Genomic DNA, 20,207 nt, shown 5'->3' on the forward strand with positions numbered 1-20,207 from the left:
TTCATATACTGATCACCATCCACCTTTCTCTAGAATGAGCTGTGTCATCAGAGGTCACAGAGGGGGATGCCTGTTGTGGGTGGAGGAAAGGGACCTATAGCAAACTGCAAGGCATGTGCCCTATTTAGTGGTTGATAAGCAGAAATGCAGGCCCAGTGTGGCTACACCTTCCAATTTCTCAAGAAAAGTCAGAAATCTAAATTCTTAAGTGAAATGTCACCATTTTTAAAGTTGACAACAAATGTTCACCATGCCTGGGGGCCAGATCTTGGTTTGGGCATCCTCAGGTGACACAGAGGGAAGCTTCCAGGTGAAGATGGCCATCAAGCTCTAGTGCCCTCACACCCTGGTCCTGAAAATGACAGAACCGAGGATAAGAAATCACAGTTGGAGCTAATTGTGCAAGTCATGTGTTTCCCCATAAGCTTGGGCCCTCCTAATTGGCAGGGAGGGGCCTGGGGCATTGGGTCCTGCCCAACCAAGGCCAGTCCCAAACCCTGGCCACACAGCCCTGGGGCAGGGTGAAGAAGAAGATCCAAAGGGACAGTGGTCACTCTCTGGGCAGGTGCGGCAAAAGTCTGGGGTCACACAGGAGAGAGGTTTGGACGGACACATGCCTGGGAGGGGGTTCCCAGGGCGGCCTGCGGAGGGCAGGTCACTGTGGGAGGGACCGCAGGTGGGACAGTGGCTCCAGGCAGTTGCAGGATCAGGACCGCTGGAGGAGGCGGTCTAGCTGCGTTTGGGCTTCCACGGCAACTTGCTCCAGGCTGGAGACGGATGCCTTGGCTGCTGAGTTGGAAAAAGTGGGCAGGGTGCAGAGCGGCTGTTTCAGGTGGGCCTGGGGGAAGGCAAAGGCCAGGAGGCTAGAGCACCTCTGGGAGTCGGGACAGGTGAGGGGAGCAACCTTACTTCAGCTCCAGGAGGGTGCCCAGGTCTAGGTGGGGGAGGCAGTGCTCAGAGGCTGCAACGGAGGGGTGGGGAGGCGGTCGGAGGGGAACAAGGTCTTTAGGCAGAGAGGAGTTGGGGGCTGAGGGAGCCTTGCCTCTCGGTCAGGGCAAAAGTTGATCTTTGGGGTAGCCCCTGCAGCGCATGCACCCTCCTACAAAACCCTCTCCGGGTCAGCCCCAGGGCGCACGGAGGGTGAGACGGCCCCTTGTGCCGCAGGGCTGACGGGTCGGACCTGAGCACCCCGAGGACTCTTTGCGTGGGTCTGCTCCTCCCAGGTTGTGTGCCATGAGGACGCGGGGCGCGCCGAGAGTGGCCGGCGGTGGGGCTCCCCTGGCCCGGCCCGCGGCGCTTCTCTGCCGTCGCCTCGGGGTGTCTCTGCTTCGCTGCGAGCCGGGATCCGCGGCGGCGGCGGCGCAAGGAGGGGAGCGGGCGGCGGCGGCGGCCGCCGCCGCGCCAAGAAGCGCCGGGTCACCGCAGGCTGAGGCGCCCGCCGTCCCCGCCCTCCCCCTCGCTCGTCTTCTCCCTCCCTCCCGCTCCCTCGCTCGCTCGCTCCTTCCCTCTCCCCGCCTCCCCTCCGCGCTCCCCCGCCCTCCCCTCCGCGCCTCGCCTCCTCCGCCCCGCGCCCTGCGGTGCTGCAGCTGCGGGCGGCTCCAGCTGCCCCCAGATGTGGGCTGGGCGGCGCGCGGGGAACTTTCGCGCCGGCTGCGAGTGCGGGGCCCCGGCTGCGGTCCGGCTGCCATGGATCCGCCGGCGGGAGCCGCTCGCCGCCTGCTCTGCCCTGCGGTGCTGCTGCTGCTGCTGCTGCTGCCGCCGCTCCTGCTGCCGCCGCCGCCCGCGGACGCCCGGCTCGCCGCCACCGCCGACCCCCCAGGTAGGTGCGGCCCGGCCCCCGGCGCCCGCGACCCCCTCGGCCGGGCCCCGCCCCGCGTGCCCCGCCGCCCCCTCCCCAGGCGTGGTCCAGCCGGACTTGGGCAAACTCCGTGCGCCCCGCCCGGGGCCAAGTTGGCCAACTTCGGGGCCGGGTTGGTCGCGCAGGGGGCGCCCCGCGGCGCACCCAGGCGCCTTGGGTCTGGGGGACCCTCGGACCACTCGCGGCTCCTGGGACGCTGAGCGAGGAGACCAAGGGCCGGGACAGCCCCGCGGCGGAGAGCGCAGCGCCAGCCCCAGCGGGTCCGGGGGAGCCAGGGCGAGGCGGCGCCCAGGCTCGCGTCCGGGGAGGCTCGGGAAGAGCCGGGTGCCGAGCGCGCCGCCTTGGGCCCTGAGGATTGGCTGGGGCGCCTCGGAGGGGATCCCTAAAGATCCGAGGGACCCTGCTCCACCCCTCCCTGCCCTCGGGCGCGCGGGAAGGGGGGCTGGCAGTGGGCTAACCGGGAGCAGGACGCGGAGGAGAGGCCGCCCGTGCCCGGAGGGACCGAGTCTTCGGCGCTCCGGAGGCGAGTGGTGAGGGCGCTCGGGCGGGGGTGGGGGGACGCCGAGGAGTAGCGGCGCACGGGTAGGGAGCCAACCGGGAATGGCTTCGGAGCAGTCCCACGTCCTGCCAAGGACGGTAGGTTCAAGGGGCAGGGGACGCTCTGACGGGGCCATCCTCTGGGGAACTGTGAGGAGCCCGCAGAGCCCCAACCCGGAACGGGGCAGGGGGCAGAGCTCTTGGCTGGGAGGGTCCCACAGAGGGACGGCTTAGGGGCGGCGGGGCTCCCGAGTGCTGGCCCTGTGAATGCCCCTTCCCGGTTGGAAGGAGGCCGGGGAGGTGCAGGCTAGTTTCTGGGGGTTGCCTGGCAGAATGCCCTTCTCTTCTCAGTGGGGGGCTGGGGATGGGGCTGGGGGGTTGCGGGGCTTGGCGGCGGAACTCTGGGCTCCGAGGTCTTGCGGGCCTAACGCCCCTTCCCATTGCAGGCGGGCCCCTGGGGCACAGAGCGGAGCGCATCCTGGCGGTGCCGGTGCGCACTGACGCCCAGGGCCGCTTGGTGTCCCACGTGGTGTCAGCGGCAACGGCCCAGGCAGGGGTACGGGCCCGCAGGGCCGCCCCCGTCCAGACCCCGGGCTTCCCTGGAGGCAGCGAGGAGGACCCTGGCGGCCGCCTGTTCTACAATGTCACGGTCTTCGGCCGAGACCTGCACCTGCGGCTGCGGCCCAACGCCCGCCTTGTGGCGCCCGGGGCCACGGTGGAGTGGCAGGGCGAGTCTGGCGCCACGCGCGTGGAGCCCCTGCTCGGGACTTGCCTCTACGTCGGAGACGTGGCCGGCCTGGCTGAAACCTCCTCTGTGGCGCTCAGCAACTGCGATGGGCTGGTGAGTACGCGCTTGTCTCGCTGCATTCTGTCCACTGCCCTTGCCCGGGCTTCGGAAGCCGTTACCTGGGAGTCCCCTGGGAGGGCAAAGCCAGCGCTGAGGACCTTTCCCACACTCCTGTGCCTAGGGACCACGGGGCACGGGGTTGGCTGAAGGCAAGTTATTTTGATTGGTCTGAGAGGGGTGATTTATGCAGGGGGAGCGCCAGGATTTCCAAAGTACTTAACAAGTAGCCCAGTGTGCATCTCCCTTATACACGCCTGCACGGGTCCTCCTCTTGCATCCGGGTGCGGGTATATCTCTGTGAGCGTGTGCATCTGCACATGTGTTTTGGAATGTTGGTGTGTACTTGTATCTGGGTACCTGTGCACCTGTGTGATGTGAATGTGCCATTGTATGTCTCGTGCATGTGTGTATCTGTAGGTTTTTGCTCATTCGTGTGTCAGACTGTCTGTTGAGTGTGTATCCCTGTGCATTTTAGCATGTATGATGTGTGTGTCGGGGGCACGTGTGCTGGCAGTCAGTCTTCTTGTTTCTGTGTGTGCAAGTGGTGCCAGCCCAGGGAATGGGCAATTGTGCTGAAATGCCCAGTTATCCCTCTGCCCCTTGGCTGACCAGGAGCTACTGATTTTTATGCTGTGGTTTCCTGTTGAACTTCAGCTTGTTATATGAAAAGTCAGTTTCCTCTATTTTGAGCCAAGGGGAGCATTTGGAAATGCAGGCTCTGGTGCCCATGGGCAGCCCCTGAAGGACAGGAGAGAGGTGAGGGGGGGGGGGTCCCTCCTGGGACTGCCTGGGCCACCAGTGTGACTGGAGCCCTGGGGAGTTCTGCTTCCAGGGACCGGGAGGGACCATGGCTTGGCATAAGGGGACCTCTGAGGAAGGCTGGATCAATGCTCAGGGAGAAGGCTGACATTGGCGGTGCTCTCTCTGGCCACCCGGGGGCCTGGCACACGGCAGAAGCCACTGCAGTTTTCTATTTTGGATTGGGTGTGTGGTGGTCAGGCCGGCTGTGTTGGCCAGACATCTGAAGCCGCCCACCGTGGATCCCGTCTAATTGATGCTCAGGGCACTCCTGCGCCAAGTGAGGGCCGGCTCTCCCAGCCCTGCTGGCCCCAGAGCTCTCCGTCCTTAGTCCTTAGCCTTGTCCTGCCGGCTGCAGAGCCGGCAATTACACTGGAGCCCCACAACCGCGGGTGTTCTTTTTATGGAGACACAGGAAATGTCACTTGTTGCTTTGGAAAATCACTGCCTTTGGCTGGATTTAGTTAGAACCCGGGCGTATTGCAAACAACTATAAATGTCCTTGGAGGAACTGGGTTAACATGGTGCAGCCCTTTCTAGCCCCATCATCTCTGAGAACATCCTAGGTCTCATAGATGTGTCTCTTTACGCTGGAGGTGAATTTCCTAAATAAAAGGGAATCCGTGTTGGGGACTCCAGGGGTGGAGTGCATGGGGGTGTTGACACAGATGGTGGGTCAGCTCCTGTGTACTGATTAATTCCTGGTGGAGAGCATTTCAGGGGCCTTTTTCACTGTATCATTCATTCATCTGTTCATTTGGTGATTCATTTCTTCAGCCAGCACCTCCTAGTGTGTTTGTCCCCTGTGCTGGTGCCCTCCTAGGGCTCACATGCTCAGGGCGGCTGATGTGCAGAAGGGCACTGTGGCCAGGGCTTTGAGAGTGTGCTCCTTGGGGGCCACTGGAACAGTGGGTTGCCAGTGGGCAAAGTGCAAGTTGTCAATTGTAGCAGAGGGCAGAGCATGTGGAGAGGTAGCGGGTGTGCATCTGCTTGGTCAGGACAGGCATGGTGCGATGCCACACATCCTGGATACACACCAGTAGGGGTGCAAGACAGAGCTGGAAGAGGGTCTGGAGCTTGCCTGAGTGGCCTTGAATGCTTTCGGTGAAAAATGGCCTTGAGACAGTGGGGCGGCACCATTAGCTCTTGTTTTCTTTCTTTCTTTTCGGTGTGTGTGTCTGTTCTGATTTTACACCAGTTAACTCCTTAACCCTTTAAGTTCCTCTCTTCATCAGTGAAAGGCCCGCTGACTGAGGGCCTGGGGCTTTACGCATCATGCTCTGGTCCTCACAGCGACCCTGCTGGGAGGGGGCCGCATCCTTTACAGCTGGGCTGGTGAGGCTGTGGGAAGTTGAGGGACTTGCCCAAGGCCACACAGCTCGTGATGGCAGGAGTCTGGCTTGATTCTGCCCAGCCCCTTCTGCCAGGGTGCTCCCAAGTCTGGGCAGGTGGAAGACACTGAGGAGTGGTAACAGGAGCCATTAATTCCTGGCATTCCCTCTTAATAGGCCTTATGTGGACAAAGGCGTCTTATCCTCCCAGCAAGCCAGGCCCTTAGCCACTGTGCCACACAGCGCCCCTTCCCCTGCAGCTCCTGCTCTTCCCTCGGAGACAGCGGAACACACAGAGCAGGTGTGTTAGGCTGTGCTGTGCATGCAGACCCCTGGGGATCTTGTTAAAATGCAGGTTCTGATTCAGCAGGTCTGGGGTGGGGCCCAAGGGTCTGCGGTTCTGGTGCGCTCCCAGGCTGAGGCTCCAGGGCCTCACAGCGCCCTTTGGGAAGCACGGCTCTCTAGCCCCATTCCTGCAGGCTTGCACATGTTGCTGTGAGCACGTGCCGTTCTGTGGATGACTGGTGTGAGAAATGCTGTGCCTTGCCTTCAGCCTGGGAGATTCAAGGGGGCCCACGGAGACCTCTGAGAAGTTCTGTAACAAAGAAACCTCATGAACTCTGTGTAATCCAGCACTTCCCACCCACATGGGACCATGGAACCCCTTCTTTGCAGACATGTAGAGCCAGCTTTCCTGGAAGATGCATGGAGAAACCATGGGCCAGGAGCACAGCAGGCAGCTGTGTCTTTTGGCTTAAGCCTGGGGGATTAGATGGGACACACCTCTCTGAGGAGCCACAGGCTGCTTCAGGCCCATTGTCCTGCCCCTGGCCTGGGACACACATTTGCTCGTCTACTTGCCTGGCCCTGAGTTTGTTTTTCTGATTTAAAAGAAGGCAGTAGTAGCTTTGCTTACTGTGGACAGCAGTACAAGGGGATTCTTATGTCACTGCATCAGTCAGGATCAGAAAACTCAAGTCGGATTAGTTTAAACAGAAACAGGAAGTTATTAGCTCGCATCATGGTAAGTCTTCAGGCATGGCTGGATCCAGGAGCTCCCACCAGCTCATTAGGACCCTTGCTGTCTCTTGCCTCTGTTTTCCTGTGTTTCTGTTTCCTGTATTCTCAGGTGGAGTCCTTTTATGGTGAGTCAAGGGGCCCCAGCAGTGCCAGGCAGACATCTTTTTCTGATAATTCTAGCTGAGTCCTGGGTATCTCTCAGCTCAAGCTGGGGTCAGATGCTCCCATGAGAACCAGGACATGGGGGTCTGCAGAATCTCATAATGAAGAGTTAAAGAGGTGCTTCTCCCCGAAATGATATGAGACTGAGGCCCTGGGCCTGCCAAGGTGCAAACTCTGTTGAAGTTAGGTGGAGGTGCAGACTCAAGACATGCTGCATTTAGACGAGCTTCATGAGACGTGCCCTGCACGCTTCCTCTACAGAGGCCGGCGGAGGGGGAGGTGCCGGGTTCTTTACAGCCACCAGACAGAAGTTGTCCCTGATGTTCCCGGGGAAAGGTGAAAGTTTGCCTATTTCATGAATATAATGCTTAACCAAGGATTCTTGTCCATCGTGTTGCTACAACAGAGTTCTCTAGTACCTCCAAGGTCACAGCATAGGTGTGATGATTTCACATCACTTTTATTTGCAGATTAAAATCCCAATGAGAAGCCGTCGGCATTGACAGTAACAGCAGCTAGTCACCGTTGGCGGTGCCCCTGCTTTGTGCCGCCTGGGCTTGTTTCCTCCCCGCGGTCCTCTGTGGCCTATATCTGATGTTATCCCCTTTCTACAAATGAGTAAACTGAGGCTCCAAAAGCTGAGTGAGCCAGCTCCCAGCCTCACAGCCAGTATTTGAACGCATGTCTGTCTGATTCCAAGACCATGCTCACTATATTTTGTTGCCTTTTCTGCACACCAACAAAAAAAGAATACAAATGAAGAAATGCATTTCTTTCAAACATTTCCTACCTCTTCTGTCTGACTCCTGGAGGCCATCTCAGCCTTTGTCAGTGTGAATGAGTGGGAGCTGGGAGCAGACCTGCTGGCCTGGGGGCTTCCTGACCCACTGCCGACCTGCCCTGGGCCGCAGTGCCTTGCAGGCTGCCTGAGTCCTCATGGCTGGGCCAGGGCAGCGGGGACTCCAGGAGGACCGAAGCGCCCTGCCCCACCGCCGCCTCCCCGTCAGTGCAGCCCTGGTGACCTCTCTCGGCCCGGCACCTCTGACCAGGCAGGGCCCGTGGTCGAAGCCTCCCCTGGCTGGGCAGTGGGAAGGGTGTGGCCTCTGAGGTCTGGTCCCAGCCTGTGGCCTGAGGGGGGCAGTGTACACCCTTCCCTGGGGGCTTGGTCTGAGCCCCCCTGACTCAGTGAGGTAAACCCCCCTTGTATGGCTGAGTGTCAGAGAGGCCCAAGGGCTGCTTACTTGCAGGCTGGGGCTCCCCTGCTAGGCCGCTATCCTGGTCAGGCACCCACTCTGTCCAGTCTTGACGGGCATTAAAAGTCACTAAGGACCACAGAGAGAAGTCATTTGCTGGCCCAAGGGACTGAGATGAGTTTCATTTTTCTTAGCAAGGCTGCTACCTTTGAGGCCACATCCTGGACCCCGCGGGCTCAGGTGCTAGCTGCAGCAGGCCAGGCTGTGGGGCTGGGGTGGGGGTGCCTGAGACTTGCAGCTGTCCTTGTAGGGTCTTCCTTCCTCCCACCGTGTCTTGGCACTGCCTGGAAGGCAGCGAGGGGGTCTCAGGAACACTGAAGAGGGGCTGCAGGAACTTCCGGGTTCCTTAGATGTCGGGGCTCCTCAGGTCAGAGGAGCAGAGGCATCTGCTTGACCCCTGCTCTTGTCAGTTTCAGGCAAGCTGCCTGAGGTGGTCTCAGCATCCTTCATGGCTTATTACTCTCCTTGTTGTTTAAGACTCATTCAGTTTAAGGGACAGAAAATCAGCTTACAATGAATAAAACAAACAAGGGACGTCATGGTCCCAGTAATCTTGTTGTCCGGAGGAGTGCCAGCTTCAGGCATGGCTGGATCCAAAGGCTCAGTGCTGATGTCAGAACATGCTCTCTGATTTTCAGCTCTGCCACTCTCTATGTTTATCTCAAGATGGGTCTCCCAATGTGGGGGCCACTGGCAGCTTCTGGCTCAGCTTGTTTTCTGCAGTGGAAATCTCTCAGAAATGGAGAGCACTCCTTTCTGGATGGTTCCTACTAGAGTCCTGTGGAGGGCTCTGATGGGCCCTGCTTAGGTTACAGGCCCATCTTTAAAGCTGTGATATGGGCCTGACCCGAGTCTCTTGCCCACTTTTGGGGTTGAGGGTGAGAGTCAGACTCCCAAACTCTGGAATGGATTGGGATTCTATCCTAAAAGCAGGAGGAAGGACGAGCGTGCCAGGCAGATGAAAATGGCTGCCACCACACTCCACCCAGAGTCCCGTTTCCAGTCCAGATCTCCTCCTGGGCTCCAGACTGGCCTTCCCAGCTACCTCGGGACTCCTTCCCCAGGCGACCTCACGCTTCTGAAATGGGATGCTGGTCTCTCCATTCTCCTCCAGACCTCACCCTTCACCTGGGCGGGAGTCCCAGGATCCCCCCCTGACCCCCACATCCAGCCAGCCACCATCCCAGACTTCTCTGGACTTCATCCCGGGGCGCATCTCTCCACCACGCCTGACTCCAAGCCCGTCTTTGCTCCTGTGTTTCCTCTCTTCCCCACAGGCTCCAAATTAGTCTCTCCTCAGCAACGCTGTCCCCACACAGCAGCCAGAGTGATTTCTATAAACCACACATTAAATCATGTCTCTCCTTTGCTTAAGACCTTTCAATGGTTCTTATTGCTCTGAAAAGAAAAATCCAAACCCACTGGACTGACATTCAAGGTCCCTCATGACCTGGCTCGGTGGCCTCCAGCTTTGTGTGTCACTGTGTCCCCCTCACGCCTGCACTCTGGTCACACCGAGCTTTTAGTTCTTCCAACACTGGACACTCCCAGTGCAGGGCCTTTGCGCAGGCTGTGCCCTGGGGGGGACCCCTCTTATCCCCCCGTCTTTGCCTGGCTTGCTCTGTAGGTCTCAGCTAACCGGCATGTCATTCAGGAAGCCCCCCAGATGTCCACAGGCTGTGTTGCACCCTGTCCTTCTTGGTAACTTGTACCTGGCTGTGTCCACAGGGCTCAGCTCTGGCTGAGCAGAGCTCTGCTGGGGGCCGTGAGATGAGAGCCTGGGGGCGGGGGCCAGAAGCCCAGGCAGGGCAGGGTGGGGGATTCACCCTGGAGACGCTGGGCCGCCTCTCCTCAGCTGCTGACCCCAGAATGCCCACACTTGGTGGGGTAGGCCCCTGGACAGTGGCTGGGAGCTCGGTCTCCTTTCCTGCAGGAAAGCTCTTGGGCACACAGGGTTTGTACAGTTTTCCTGCCCCCACCCTCTTGGGGTTCATGAAACCCAAGTTGAAAACTCCTGGTCTAAATCAAGCTAAGTGAGGGAGGGAAGCCCCCTCGGCCTGTATGGGGACGGGTTGGGTGGGGGTGAGGAGACCTTGGGCTGGGCTCCGGCAAGTCACATTGTGACCTTAGGCAAATTCTCCTGCCAAGAGCCTCAGTTTGTTCACGGGGAAAGTGGGGGCTGGAGTCAACTGTTTCTGCGATCTTCCAGGGCAACTCCAGGTGTCTTAGGGGCCTGATGGGGACCAGACACAAGCAAGGGGACAGGGTTTGTGGAGGGAGGGGTGGGGGCCCTGGTGAGCCTGTGCCTCACCTCTCTTGATAGACGGCTGCCCCTAGGGAGTGTGGGCTCCTTGCTGTTGGACTCTGCACTGTTTCTGCAGAGAAGCTGCGTCTCTGAGTCTGTTGACATCATGTGGGCAAGCAAGCCCAGTGTGAAGACCCTGTGTGGGCCCTTCGGTCCCCTGAAGGGGCCTCCAGAGGCATAAGCGGGAGTGTTGGGAACTGTGCTGGCAGCATGACCATTAGAGGGGCCAGGGTCCCCTGCAAGCAAGGGCTGTCCTGGGAACTACCAAGAGCCCAGCTCTCCTTCCTCATGCCACCCCACGTGCCCTCGGGGGCATCCACAGCCTCCTGGCCTGCCTCACCACCTCTTCTCACTGGGGTTATTTGGTGGGAGGGAAGGGGATTCCCAGGGGCTCTTCTCTCCCGGGGTGGGGGAGGCATGTGCACTGGCCGGTGGCTGCCACTATGGAGGCTGACTTGTCAGGAGTTTGTGCTCGATGTGGCAGAGCAGCAGCCAGCAGCCCACCACCTGTCTCATGGCGGCCCCTCAGAATGGTGTAGGCGCATCCGTGGTCTGAAACCCAGACTCATCTGGCTTCAGCAAGTAAGACATCTGAAGGCGCTTAGAGGAGTCAGAATCACAGAGACAGGCGGCAGAGTGGGGCTCCCCGGGGCGCGGGGAGCCGGGCTGGGGAGTTCGTGTGTGATGGGCACAGAGTTTCAGTTTTACAAGAAGAAAAGAGTTCTGGAGACGGATGGTGGTGATGGTTGCACAACATTATGAGTATTGTTAATACCACTAAACTGCACACTTACACATGGTTAAGGTGGTAGATTTGATACTGTGTGTAATTTACCACACACACACACACACACACACACACACACACAAGGCATCAGAGGACTCGTGGGATTGGGTGGAGTGGTGTCCTTGAACCCCGCCGGCTCAGCCCCATCCCTTCTGTGTGTCTCCGCTTCCTGAGGGCCCAGCGGCTGCAGCTGCCCCCACACCCAGGCCCCCAAGCACAGCTGGGTGCAAAAGGGAAGCGGTCTGTTTTTCGGAGGTTCCTGCCAAGTTCCTGAGCTTCACTCTGATTGGATGGTCTTAGGTCACAGGGCTTTCCCATAGCCAATCACTGTGGCCCAGGAATGCCCTGTGCTGATTGGCTCTGGCGTGAGTCACGTGCTCCACCCCTGACCTGGAATGATGCTGGGGGAGCGGAGGGTTGCTGGGACCACCCAGGAAACCTGGGCCCTGGCTCTCCACGGCCGGTCTGCTCTGCGCCTAAGGACTCCAGCAGCCAGTGCTGTCCTTCAAGAGGAGGCGTCAGGGGATCACCATCTACACCGGCCGCCTCTGCTGCCACAGGTAGCCAGTCCCTGCAATCGTCCTGTGAGCCAGCCACTGTTGTCCTCGTTGTACAGATGAGGAAACCGAAGCTTCCGTGAGATATGCGCATCCTTGGGGCTCTCCTTGTGGGGACCCTCTCCCCTTGGAATCCTCTAGGGGAGGGCAGTGGAGCCGACTCAGCCCTAATGAAGGCCAGCACAGTTGGTCACCCCTCTCTGAGCCTGTGCCCAAGAAGCTAGCTCTTCCTGAGCCTCCGCTGTCACCTTGCTGCCCCTGCCCTGCACGCTGGCCACGTGCATTTCTGGCACTGGCTGTGGAGTGTAACATTCCTGGCACTGGTTGCACATTCAGGTATTGGCAGGTTTCAGGCTCCTCCTGTCCCCCAGCCCGCAGCCTCGGCTGCCTCTTCCCCTGTGTCCCAAGCACTTAGTGAGTGAAGAGTGACGCCAAGTGTCAGCTGGGAGGTGGGGAAGGCTGGGTCCTCACCAAGGCCTGCTGTGAGGACCACAAATGCCACAGCAGGCATGAGCAGAGGAGTCATGGAAGGGCTCATCTGCTCTGAGCCATGGGGACACTCCCCATGACCTGTGTGTCCACTCAGCATAGAAGCTGGCTTTGCTGTGTGGTGGCCTGAGCTGTGGCCTGGGTCTCCCCACTCTGGTCTCCAGGATCCATTGGAGCAAGAGTGTGTAGGGTCCCTCCTGGGACGCAGGGTCTGTACTGGCCAGCAGACACATCCTTCATTACCTGCATTGCTCTCCCCTGCTTGGGCAGCCTGGGGGTTCTGTGCTGCTGCCAGAACACAGCAGGCTGCTGGGTGTATGTGAACATAGGTGCTGGTTTGTGTGCCTGTGCATGTCTATGTGGAAATGTGTGCATGTGTGTGCACGTGCATGCATATCTGCATGAGTGTGATGTGAGTATGTGCATGTGAGTGTGCAAATGTGTGTCTGTAGCTGTGTGTGTGTTCCCATCTGAGCATGTGTATCCGAGTGTAAGTGTGCATGTGTTGTGTGTGTTCTTGACAGGGGTTTCCTGCAGGAGGGGAATGAGGCGGGCTGGAGGGACTGAGGGGAGAGGAAGACTGCAGCCCCCTGGATCTGGCGCTGCTTGGACGCCCCCCGCTGGCAGGCGCTGCGGGGTGGGGCGGGAGGGCCAGGTGGAGCCTCTTGGTCTGCTGCGGATGTTTCATATTAAATGTCAGCTGTCCGCCGGGTCTGCGGTGCTGCCATTAATATGGAGAAGTTCTTCCCGGGCCTAGGGCTGGCTCCGCGGGCTCCTCCATGAATTTCAATCACGCTGCTCGTCTACTCCAGAGCCTGTAGAGTGGGGTGCACAGGTCCTGCTCAGAGGCAGAGGAAGCCTCGCTCCCAGGACGAAGGCCCGAGAGGCCAGGCGGGCTTGGTGCTGCTGCGCCCGGCTCTGCGCGTTTCAGGGATTCCCAGGCGGACCTGAACGCTGCGCCTGGGGGGCACTGAGGCTGCTGTGCCACGTGACGAGCCTGGGCAAGGGCTGCATCTCCGCTGCACCTCAGTTCTTCAGACTGCGAAGGGAGATCTATCCACACCCACCTCACTGGGCCGTGGAAGGATGGGGGCACGACAGGCACTGGGCCCAGGCCCGGGGTTTGGGAAATGCTGGCTGTTTATGCGCGTCATCGGATCTAAGGTTCCATCAATGATAGGGCAACCAAGAAAGAGAGGACACTCCCAATTAAACAGCACCACGCGCCTTAGCTGCAGTCCCATGAGGTCTACGCACCAGCCAGCCTGCCCCTAGTCACTCCGAGCAGTGGGCCATTTCTCCTGCCTCGCTTGCATTGCTTACTTAGCTTGTGACTGACTTCGTCCACTTGTGGGTGTCTTCCTTTCTTTGGTAAAGTTTAGGGTCATGATCATTCCTCCAGGGACATTCCTCACTGATGCCAAAGCTACATTCTGCATTGTCTCTGTGTCTTTCTGCACACACCATAATTTTTTGCCATCACAGTAGGACTTTTTGAAGACATTCTGGATGGCAAGTGTTTCAACACAACAAGTGCCAACCCTGCACGCGACTCGAGTGAAGCTATGGCAATCTGAAGTGCCACGGCTAAGTTGGTGCGTGCCAGGGAAAGCCAGCCACCTCACGCTCCTGGTGGCTGCTGGGAATGCTAACGACCTGTTGATTTCCTCCCGAGTTCAGAGATGGCAAATGTGACAGATGTGTGTCTTAGAGTCCTGGATATGTGGTTTTATTATTGTTATATTACAAATGATTTCGGAGCTCTGTCTGAGAGCTGGCATGCGATTCTCAGGCTGGAGAAGCAGGGCGGCAGCGCAGCTGGGCCGTTCACACCAGAGGGGCTAGCCCTTGTCAGCTCTGTGAGCAGAGCATTCAAGGATTTGTCTTTGCCCCTGGGTATTTCTCCTTTGAAAGCAGGGATTGGGACCACATGGCAAATAAGGTGTATTAATGTTTCATGCAAGGTTTGTGTGAGGCTCAGTAGTGGTCAGTCTGATTGGGACAGAGCTTCTGAAGGTGTGATAAAAAGTGGCTCAAGAACTGTGACTGTATATATATCTTTAAATGGATTATGTCACATGCCATCTGAAGTGTTCACTGCTTTACAGCCGTGCTGCCCGCTATGGGAGCAATAAGTTCCGTGTTGCTGAGGACTTGAAATGTGGCTGCTCTGAACTGAGAGGTGCTCTGCGTGTAAAACACACACCAGGTTTCAAAGACTTAGTACAAGAACAGAATAGAAAATATCTCATTGGTAATTTTAAAGTGTTGATTACAGGTGGAGATGGTAATATTTCAGATATATTGGGTCAAATAAAATATATTGCTGAAATTAGTTTCACCTATTTCTTTTTATTTATTTGTTTTTCACGTGGCTGCGTGTGGAGTCTGCGGTACGTTTCTCTTGGCCTATGCTGTATTGGAAACATCTGGCTGGATACTTCCTGTTTTGCTGATACTCTTTTGCAAAATTTGCTGGGCTGGTCACATCTGTTTATTCTTTCAATTGAATTTTAGAATTGTTCTGTCAGGTTAAAAACATCCCTTGTGAATTTGACTGACGTTAAATTAAACTTAGAAACCAGTTAAAAGAGGAATTGACATAGTTTACAGTATTTACCAGGAACACGGTGTTCTGATTGATTTAATTCTGCTCTGATGTTGCTCAGTAAAGTATTATACATTTTTCATACAGGTCACCCATTGTTTTTAATCAGGGTCATCTCAAGGATTTTTTTTTGCTGTTGTGAATTGAATTGTTTCCATCTATCATTGGTATACAGGCAGGCTATTGATTTTTATATAATTATCTTTTATCCAGCTGCTTGATTGAACTCATTAATTCTGATATATCTGTGCAATTCCCTTGGGGTTTCTAGGTATGCAGTTGTACTGGCTGTAGACAATGATAATTTTGGAGCCTCATTTCCAATCTGTGCCGTCTAGAACCTTCTGAGTAATATTAAATAGCAGCAGTGGCTTTGCGCCTCCGCGCCCGCCTGCCTTTGATGGCCGCCCCCGGCGATTCTCTGCTTGATACAGTGCTTGCTTGTGGACTAAGATGGATTTCATGTGCAGGCAATATCCTCTGAATTCTAGTTGCCTAAAATCCCCTTTTCGATCAACAAAGGAGCTGAAATCTGGGTAAAATGTGTCTAATACCACCCCCTCAAAGCCAAAGGCGTTGCAACTCCCAGGGGCTGTGTCCTCTGACCTGGGCCTCAGGGCCGCCGCGGGTCCCCTCCCTTGCCCGCTTGCTGGCCCCAAAATGCGAGCCAGCCCCCGTTTACGGCTGTCAGATGCACTCACAGAAGGCATTTGTGGGGCTCAGGGAGCTTCGCTGAGGCGGGGGGAGGAGGCTGCCCTGCCTAGCCGTGCAGGTGGCTTCCAGTAGAACAGGGGCCGTTCTTAGAAAGCACGTGCATGGGCGATGGCCACCACGATGTGCCAGGTTCTCCTCCTCTCAGTGCTGTCTCCGTTCTCCGGGTTCTCTGGGGCAGACCTCCTGAATCCTCCTCCTGAGTCTCATAGAAGACTTTGCCCCACTTGCTGAGGCCTTGGTACCTGTCACACAGGTCCCCTGCATCCCACTGTTACCTTTATTCCCTTATGCTTCTGGAAGGTCTTTTCCCAAACAGAGACCTCCTTAGAGGAAATCTGTGGCCTGCTGTGCCGAGAATACCATTGTCTTCCATCGTGTGATCTGTCTGTCTGCCCACAGGCAGGCGCGGGGTTTGGGCAGCTTGGAACAGTGTCTGTGCCTTGGCCCCACCCCAAGAGATTCTGATCTGTCAGATCTGAGCGGGACCTGGGGGTCTGTATTTTTCAAGACCCACATGGGAGAGACTTATGCACAGCAGATGGGCACCCACTGACCTAGAGGAAGGTCGTGAGGCCTGAGGTTGGCCAGAATCAGGTTTGGGGCCTGGCTCTCTTGCTGGCGGGCGACGCTCAGTTTCCTCAGTTGTGCTGCCACCTCCCTCGGAGGGTGTGTGCCCATAAGAGAGAGAAGGGCAGCAAGGCTGGCCAGCCTCATCCTCAATGTCATGGGAGGATTGAGGTAGAGGGAGATGAGTGTGAAGGGGGACGGCCAGGCCTCTAGGTGGCCTGGGATCAGGAAGCTGCTGCTGGAGTGTCATCTTCTGACTCTCTGCCCTGGGTCGCTCACCTGGACATGCAGAGCCTGGCAGAGGGGGCAATCCGCATGCGTGGAGTCCCTGAGTTTGGCTGTCTGTGCAGCGGGTGCCTGGAGCTCAGTGGACACTGGGCAGTGACTCTGCAGACCCTGTCTGGCAGGGCAGGGCAGGGGCAGTGTTCTCCTTGGTGTTCCTCACTGCCCCCAGCCAGATCCCAGCCCTCTCCCCTCCCACCAGTCGCTGAAGCTGACCGCTAGCCGCTGGTTTGAGCTCACCAGCCCCGAGCTGAGATCTGTCACAGCCTGGAGTGGCTTGTCTGAGACCCGCACTCTTAGCATGAGGAGAAAGCTCCAGCAGGGTCTCCCTCTCAGCTGACAGGGAGGTCCTGTGTTTCCTGAGCAGCCCGCAAATGCAGCTCCAGAGATGACTGTCACCGGGAGGGGTGGCAGGACACTGGGAGTGGCACTGGGCCCTGGCTCAGAGCCCTTCGCCTCGCCTGCCTTCTCTCCCTTTCTCTCCCCTTCCTTTCCCCTCCCCTCGCCTCTTCTCTCTCTCCTCCCCACTCCCTTCTCATTCCTTCCCTCCTTCCTTCTCTTTACTCCCCTTGCCTCTTTACACTTCCCTCTTTCCCCTCCTCTCTCTCCTCCCGTCTCGGTCCTCCCCTTCTTTCCCAGAGTGAGGGGACCCCCTTTCCTCTACTAGGACTCCTGGGTGACCCTCCTGGGTCACAGGGTCTTCATCGCCGGGCACAAACTCTCCCCAGGCTACGCCTGCATTTTCCTACTTACACATCACCTCCTGTGACCTTCACAAGCCCCCGCTGCCAACAGGCGCACTCTGGGAACTGGCGTTGTCATTCCACTGTAGTTCAAGGAGAGGAAAGTGGGGATCAGAGAGGGGAGTGACCTCCCCTGGGGTCACACAGGGCCCAGAGCCGGGGCTCCTTCCGCTGCAGCCGGAGCTCCAGATGAGAGCTTTGCTGTCCTCAGAGGTGCACACCTCCCACACACACACTCGGACAGGGTTGATTGCTGCAAGGGGTGCTCCTCCTCTCCTTGGTGGCTGAGTTCTTGGTGCAGTGCCCAGCAAAGAAGGTCAAGGATGCGCCCCTGCCTTGCTGGAGTAGTCCCCACTTCAGGTAGGACAGCCTGGCCTTTGGGAGTCCAGGCCCTTGTTGGCTGTGTCCTTACTGGGAAGGCTGGTCAGATGAGGCTGTACTCTGGTTCAGGGCTGCCATGGACGGTTGTGCAGGTGGTATCCTGTGCAAGGGCCCCTGGGCAAGGGAGTGAAGGAGGCCAGCCTCTGCTCAGTGTCTGGGAGTGAATGGGGTGGAGGGTGGTCAAAGCTGGGTGGAGGACAGCAGACAGGAGAGGGGCAGGAAGGGTGTGCCAGGCATCTGCCCCACCATCAAGGTCACCGGAGTCACTGCGTTCTTCTCTTTGGGGACCTCCTGGGTCCTCAGGACTTAGAGCACAGGAATCAAAGCCAGGGCAGGCACAGGGAGGCTGCCGGCCGTGGAGGTGGAGGGTGGCTCTGGTGGCTTGGGTGGGTCCTCTGGGACTGGACACGGCGGGAGGGCAGACTGGCTCTGCTCTGGAGTCCCCGTGTTCTGATTGGCTGCTGGGGCGCCGGCCCTCACAGCCCTTCTCCATGGGGGCTGCAAGTTTCCCCTGCTTCCTGCAGCCTGGCCCGGCCTGCTCGGTGTGCAGGAGACCGGAGCTTGGCTGGCCTGGGACCCGCAGGCGTGGGCACTGGCTTTGGGTTCGTTGTGTGGGTGTGGGTGTGATCCTATTGTTGCTGAAACTCGTGTTTCTGTGCTCCCCCCGAAGCTGCCTGGTCCTCCTTGGGACCAGACCTTAACGGTTTGTTGGCTTGGGCAGGTCTAGACGCAGTTTCCTGTCTTATTTTACCTTGCTGACTTCTGTTTCTCCTGGTCGGCTCTGCCAGCCTCTCCTGTTGATTTCTTCTGTTTGCTCAGGCTGTGGAAAATAATCAGCTTCTCCAAGAAGTACTCCGTTTGATTTTTGATTTTTTTTCTGATTTGCATTTTAAATATTTAACTCCTTTAATTCAAGGGAAGTGTGTTTCCTGCATTGTATAAGGTGTTGGTTTTAAGCACTTTTTCTAAATTCCCACCGTGTTGTCCCAGTACTGTTGTTTACTAACTCACCTTTCCTCGTGACCTGGGGATGCGTGTCCCTCCTCCTTGAAGTTCCTGGAGGTGATCTGGTTTGTTTCTGGCCTCTCTGTGGTTCTTTCGCACCAGCACTAGGTTCTTTAGTTGCTGCTGCTTAATGAAATGTCCTAATACCTCACAGGGCAAGTGTCACCATCGGGACTTAAAAAAATGTTTTGGCTATTTTTGTCCATTTTCCAAATGGATTTTGCGTTTGTTTTCTTATGATCCTTAAGCACAATCGTGAGGGTCTTTATTTTGGATAATGTTGCATGTGTAGGACAGTGTCCAGCCTGCAGCAGGGGCCTCCGCAAGTCTTTGCTGGACAAGCAGATGACATCTTCATGATGTTTAATTCTCTCAGGGAAATAATAACATTGATTCAAATCTTTTAAAATGTATCCCAGTAGTTTTATTACTGAGAGTTTTAGGATTTTATTGCCGTTGTGAATAGGATCTTTTCCGTAATGTTTTATAGTAAGTTATTATAGATATCTAGGAACATTTTAATCTAGAATACAGCAGATGAGTTCACTCAGACACTGGGACCTCCTTGTTCTAGATTCGTGACATTCTCAGAGTTTAGACAATTTCATTCCCAAAGGGCAGACAGAGCCAAAAACAGTATGTTAGGACGAACGGTGTGTGCATTTGTACAACTGCAGCTAAGCGCTCGACAGGCATCGTTGACCCGGCAAACCCAGGCCCTCCCAGGTCCCTGCTCTCATCCTTTGCGCCCGATGACTCACGTCTTCTTCTTGGTCTTCAGCAGAGTCAATCTTCTGTTGTCACGGTGGCACAAATGCAAAACGTGGGTAATCACAAAAAGTCTTTTCAAAATAAATCTCTCAACTGGATGTCTCACGTGTCTGTGTTCCAGATATGCAAGTTTCTGTGTTTGTTTTGCGTCTAGGCATTTTCACGAACTTCTGTATTTTTGTTTGTCTTTTTTTCCAGGGGGAGGATTTTGTTAAGTGTGCAGTTATCTTCTACAATTCATAATATTTTTGTGCCTTCTTTTTCAACATTTATTCATTTTACGTCTTATTACATTGGTAAGAGTGTAAAACTGAGTGTTAGTAATTTCGTGTGGGTGCCAGAACCGTGTCTTCAGAGCATCTGGCTGGCTGCGTCTCAGGGAGATGAGGACCGGGTCCTGCTTCTCTTTCGGTGAACGCTGCTGGCGGGAGACCCACAGGGGCGGAGTCATGGAGCCTCCTCAGGGGCTCTCCATCTCTGCTCCCCGTGGAGCAGCTCTCCTTTGCCTTCTGCTGCATCGGGTGGAGCCGACAGTCATGCCCGTGTGCTGGTTGTGTGAGGCACAAGGAGCAGTAACTGGCAGGCCCGTCGGATCAGGGAGCCTCGGCCCTGGGGCCCGGTAGGTGTCCCCAGCTGCTAGGGAGCAGTATGCCCAGGCCTGTGCGGAGTTGTTGGGGGGTTGGCAGGAAAATGGCTGTCCCTGGGGCTGTCCTGACTGTCTCGGGGATGCGGCGCAGCCAGAGCCTCTTGGGAGCAGGCTGGCGCCACAGCCAGGTGTGTGATGGGAAACTCCGAGCGCACTTGGGCTTGGAAGCCGGTTGAGTCCTTGCCTTGCCCCAGCAGTGACGCCGCTCCTGAGCTTCAGTGTTCTCATCGTGCAGGGTGGAGTTCGCAAGCCGGTGGGCTGTGCGCCATGTCCACCCACAGATGAGTTTTGTTTGGCCTTCCCAGTGTTTGACGAGTTTCTCACGAAGCTCCAGATTTCCAGTTTCTCTTGAGAACCTGGGAGAGCTGCAGGGCCTGTGCTCTGCGGGCTGGCGCTGAGCAGGGACAGAGCCTGCCAGAGGGGTCCCACAGCTCCAGGCACGGTGCTCTCTGCTCCCTAGGATCACGCTGGCCCTGCCTCACGCGCCTGCATTTCCCGTGTGGTCCCCCTTTGGCACCTGAGACTGTCTCTTATGTTGAGGTGGGT

At 57.0% G+C, this 20,207-nt stretch overlaps 1 protein-coding gene across 2 annotated transcripts in view; it reads left to right on the forward strand.

Moving 5' to 3' along the window:
• The first annotated feature begins 1,460 nt into the window (after positions 1 to 1,460).
• Positions 1,461 to 20,207, forward strand: part of ADAMTS2 (ADAM metallopeptidase with thrombospondin type 1 motif 2) — a 217,700-nt gene continuing 198,953 nt past the window's right edge. The window contains exons 1-2 of one of the 2 annotated variants that reach the window (XM_070568963.1): positions 1,461 to 1,819; positions 2,842 to 3,236. In XM_070568963.1, the coding sequence (XP_070425064.1) occupies positions 1,687 to 1,819; positions 2,842 to 3,236 (528 nt within the window). In that variant the 5' untranslated portion in view covers positions 1,461 to 1,686. Of the gene's footprint in view, positions 1,820 to 2,841; positions 3,237 to 11,268; positions 11,459 to 20,207 lie in introns of those variants that run through there. The other variant, XM_070568964.1, reaches the window with a different exon arrangement.

This window comes from Equus przewalskii, chromosome 13 (genome assembly GCF_037783145.1).
Source record: "Equus przewalskii isolate Varuska chromosome 13, EquPr2, whole genome shotgun sequence".
NCBI lineage: Eukaryota > Metazoa > Chordata > Mammalia > Perissodactyla > Equidae > Equus > Equus przewalskii.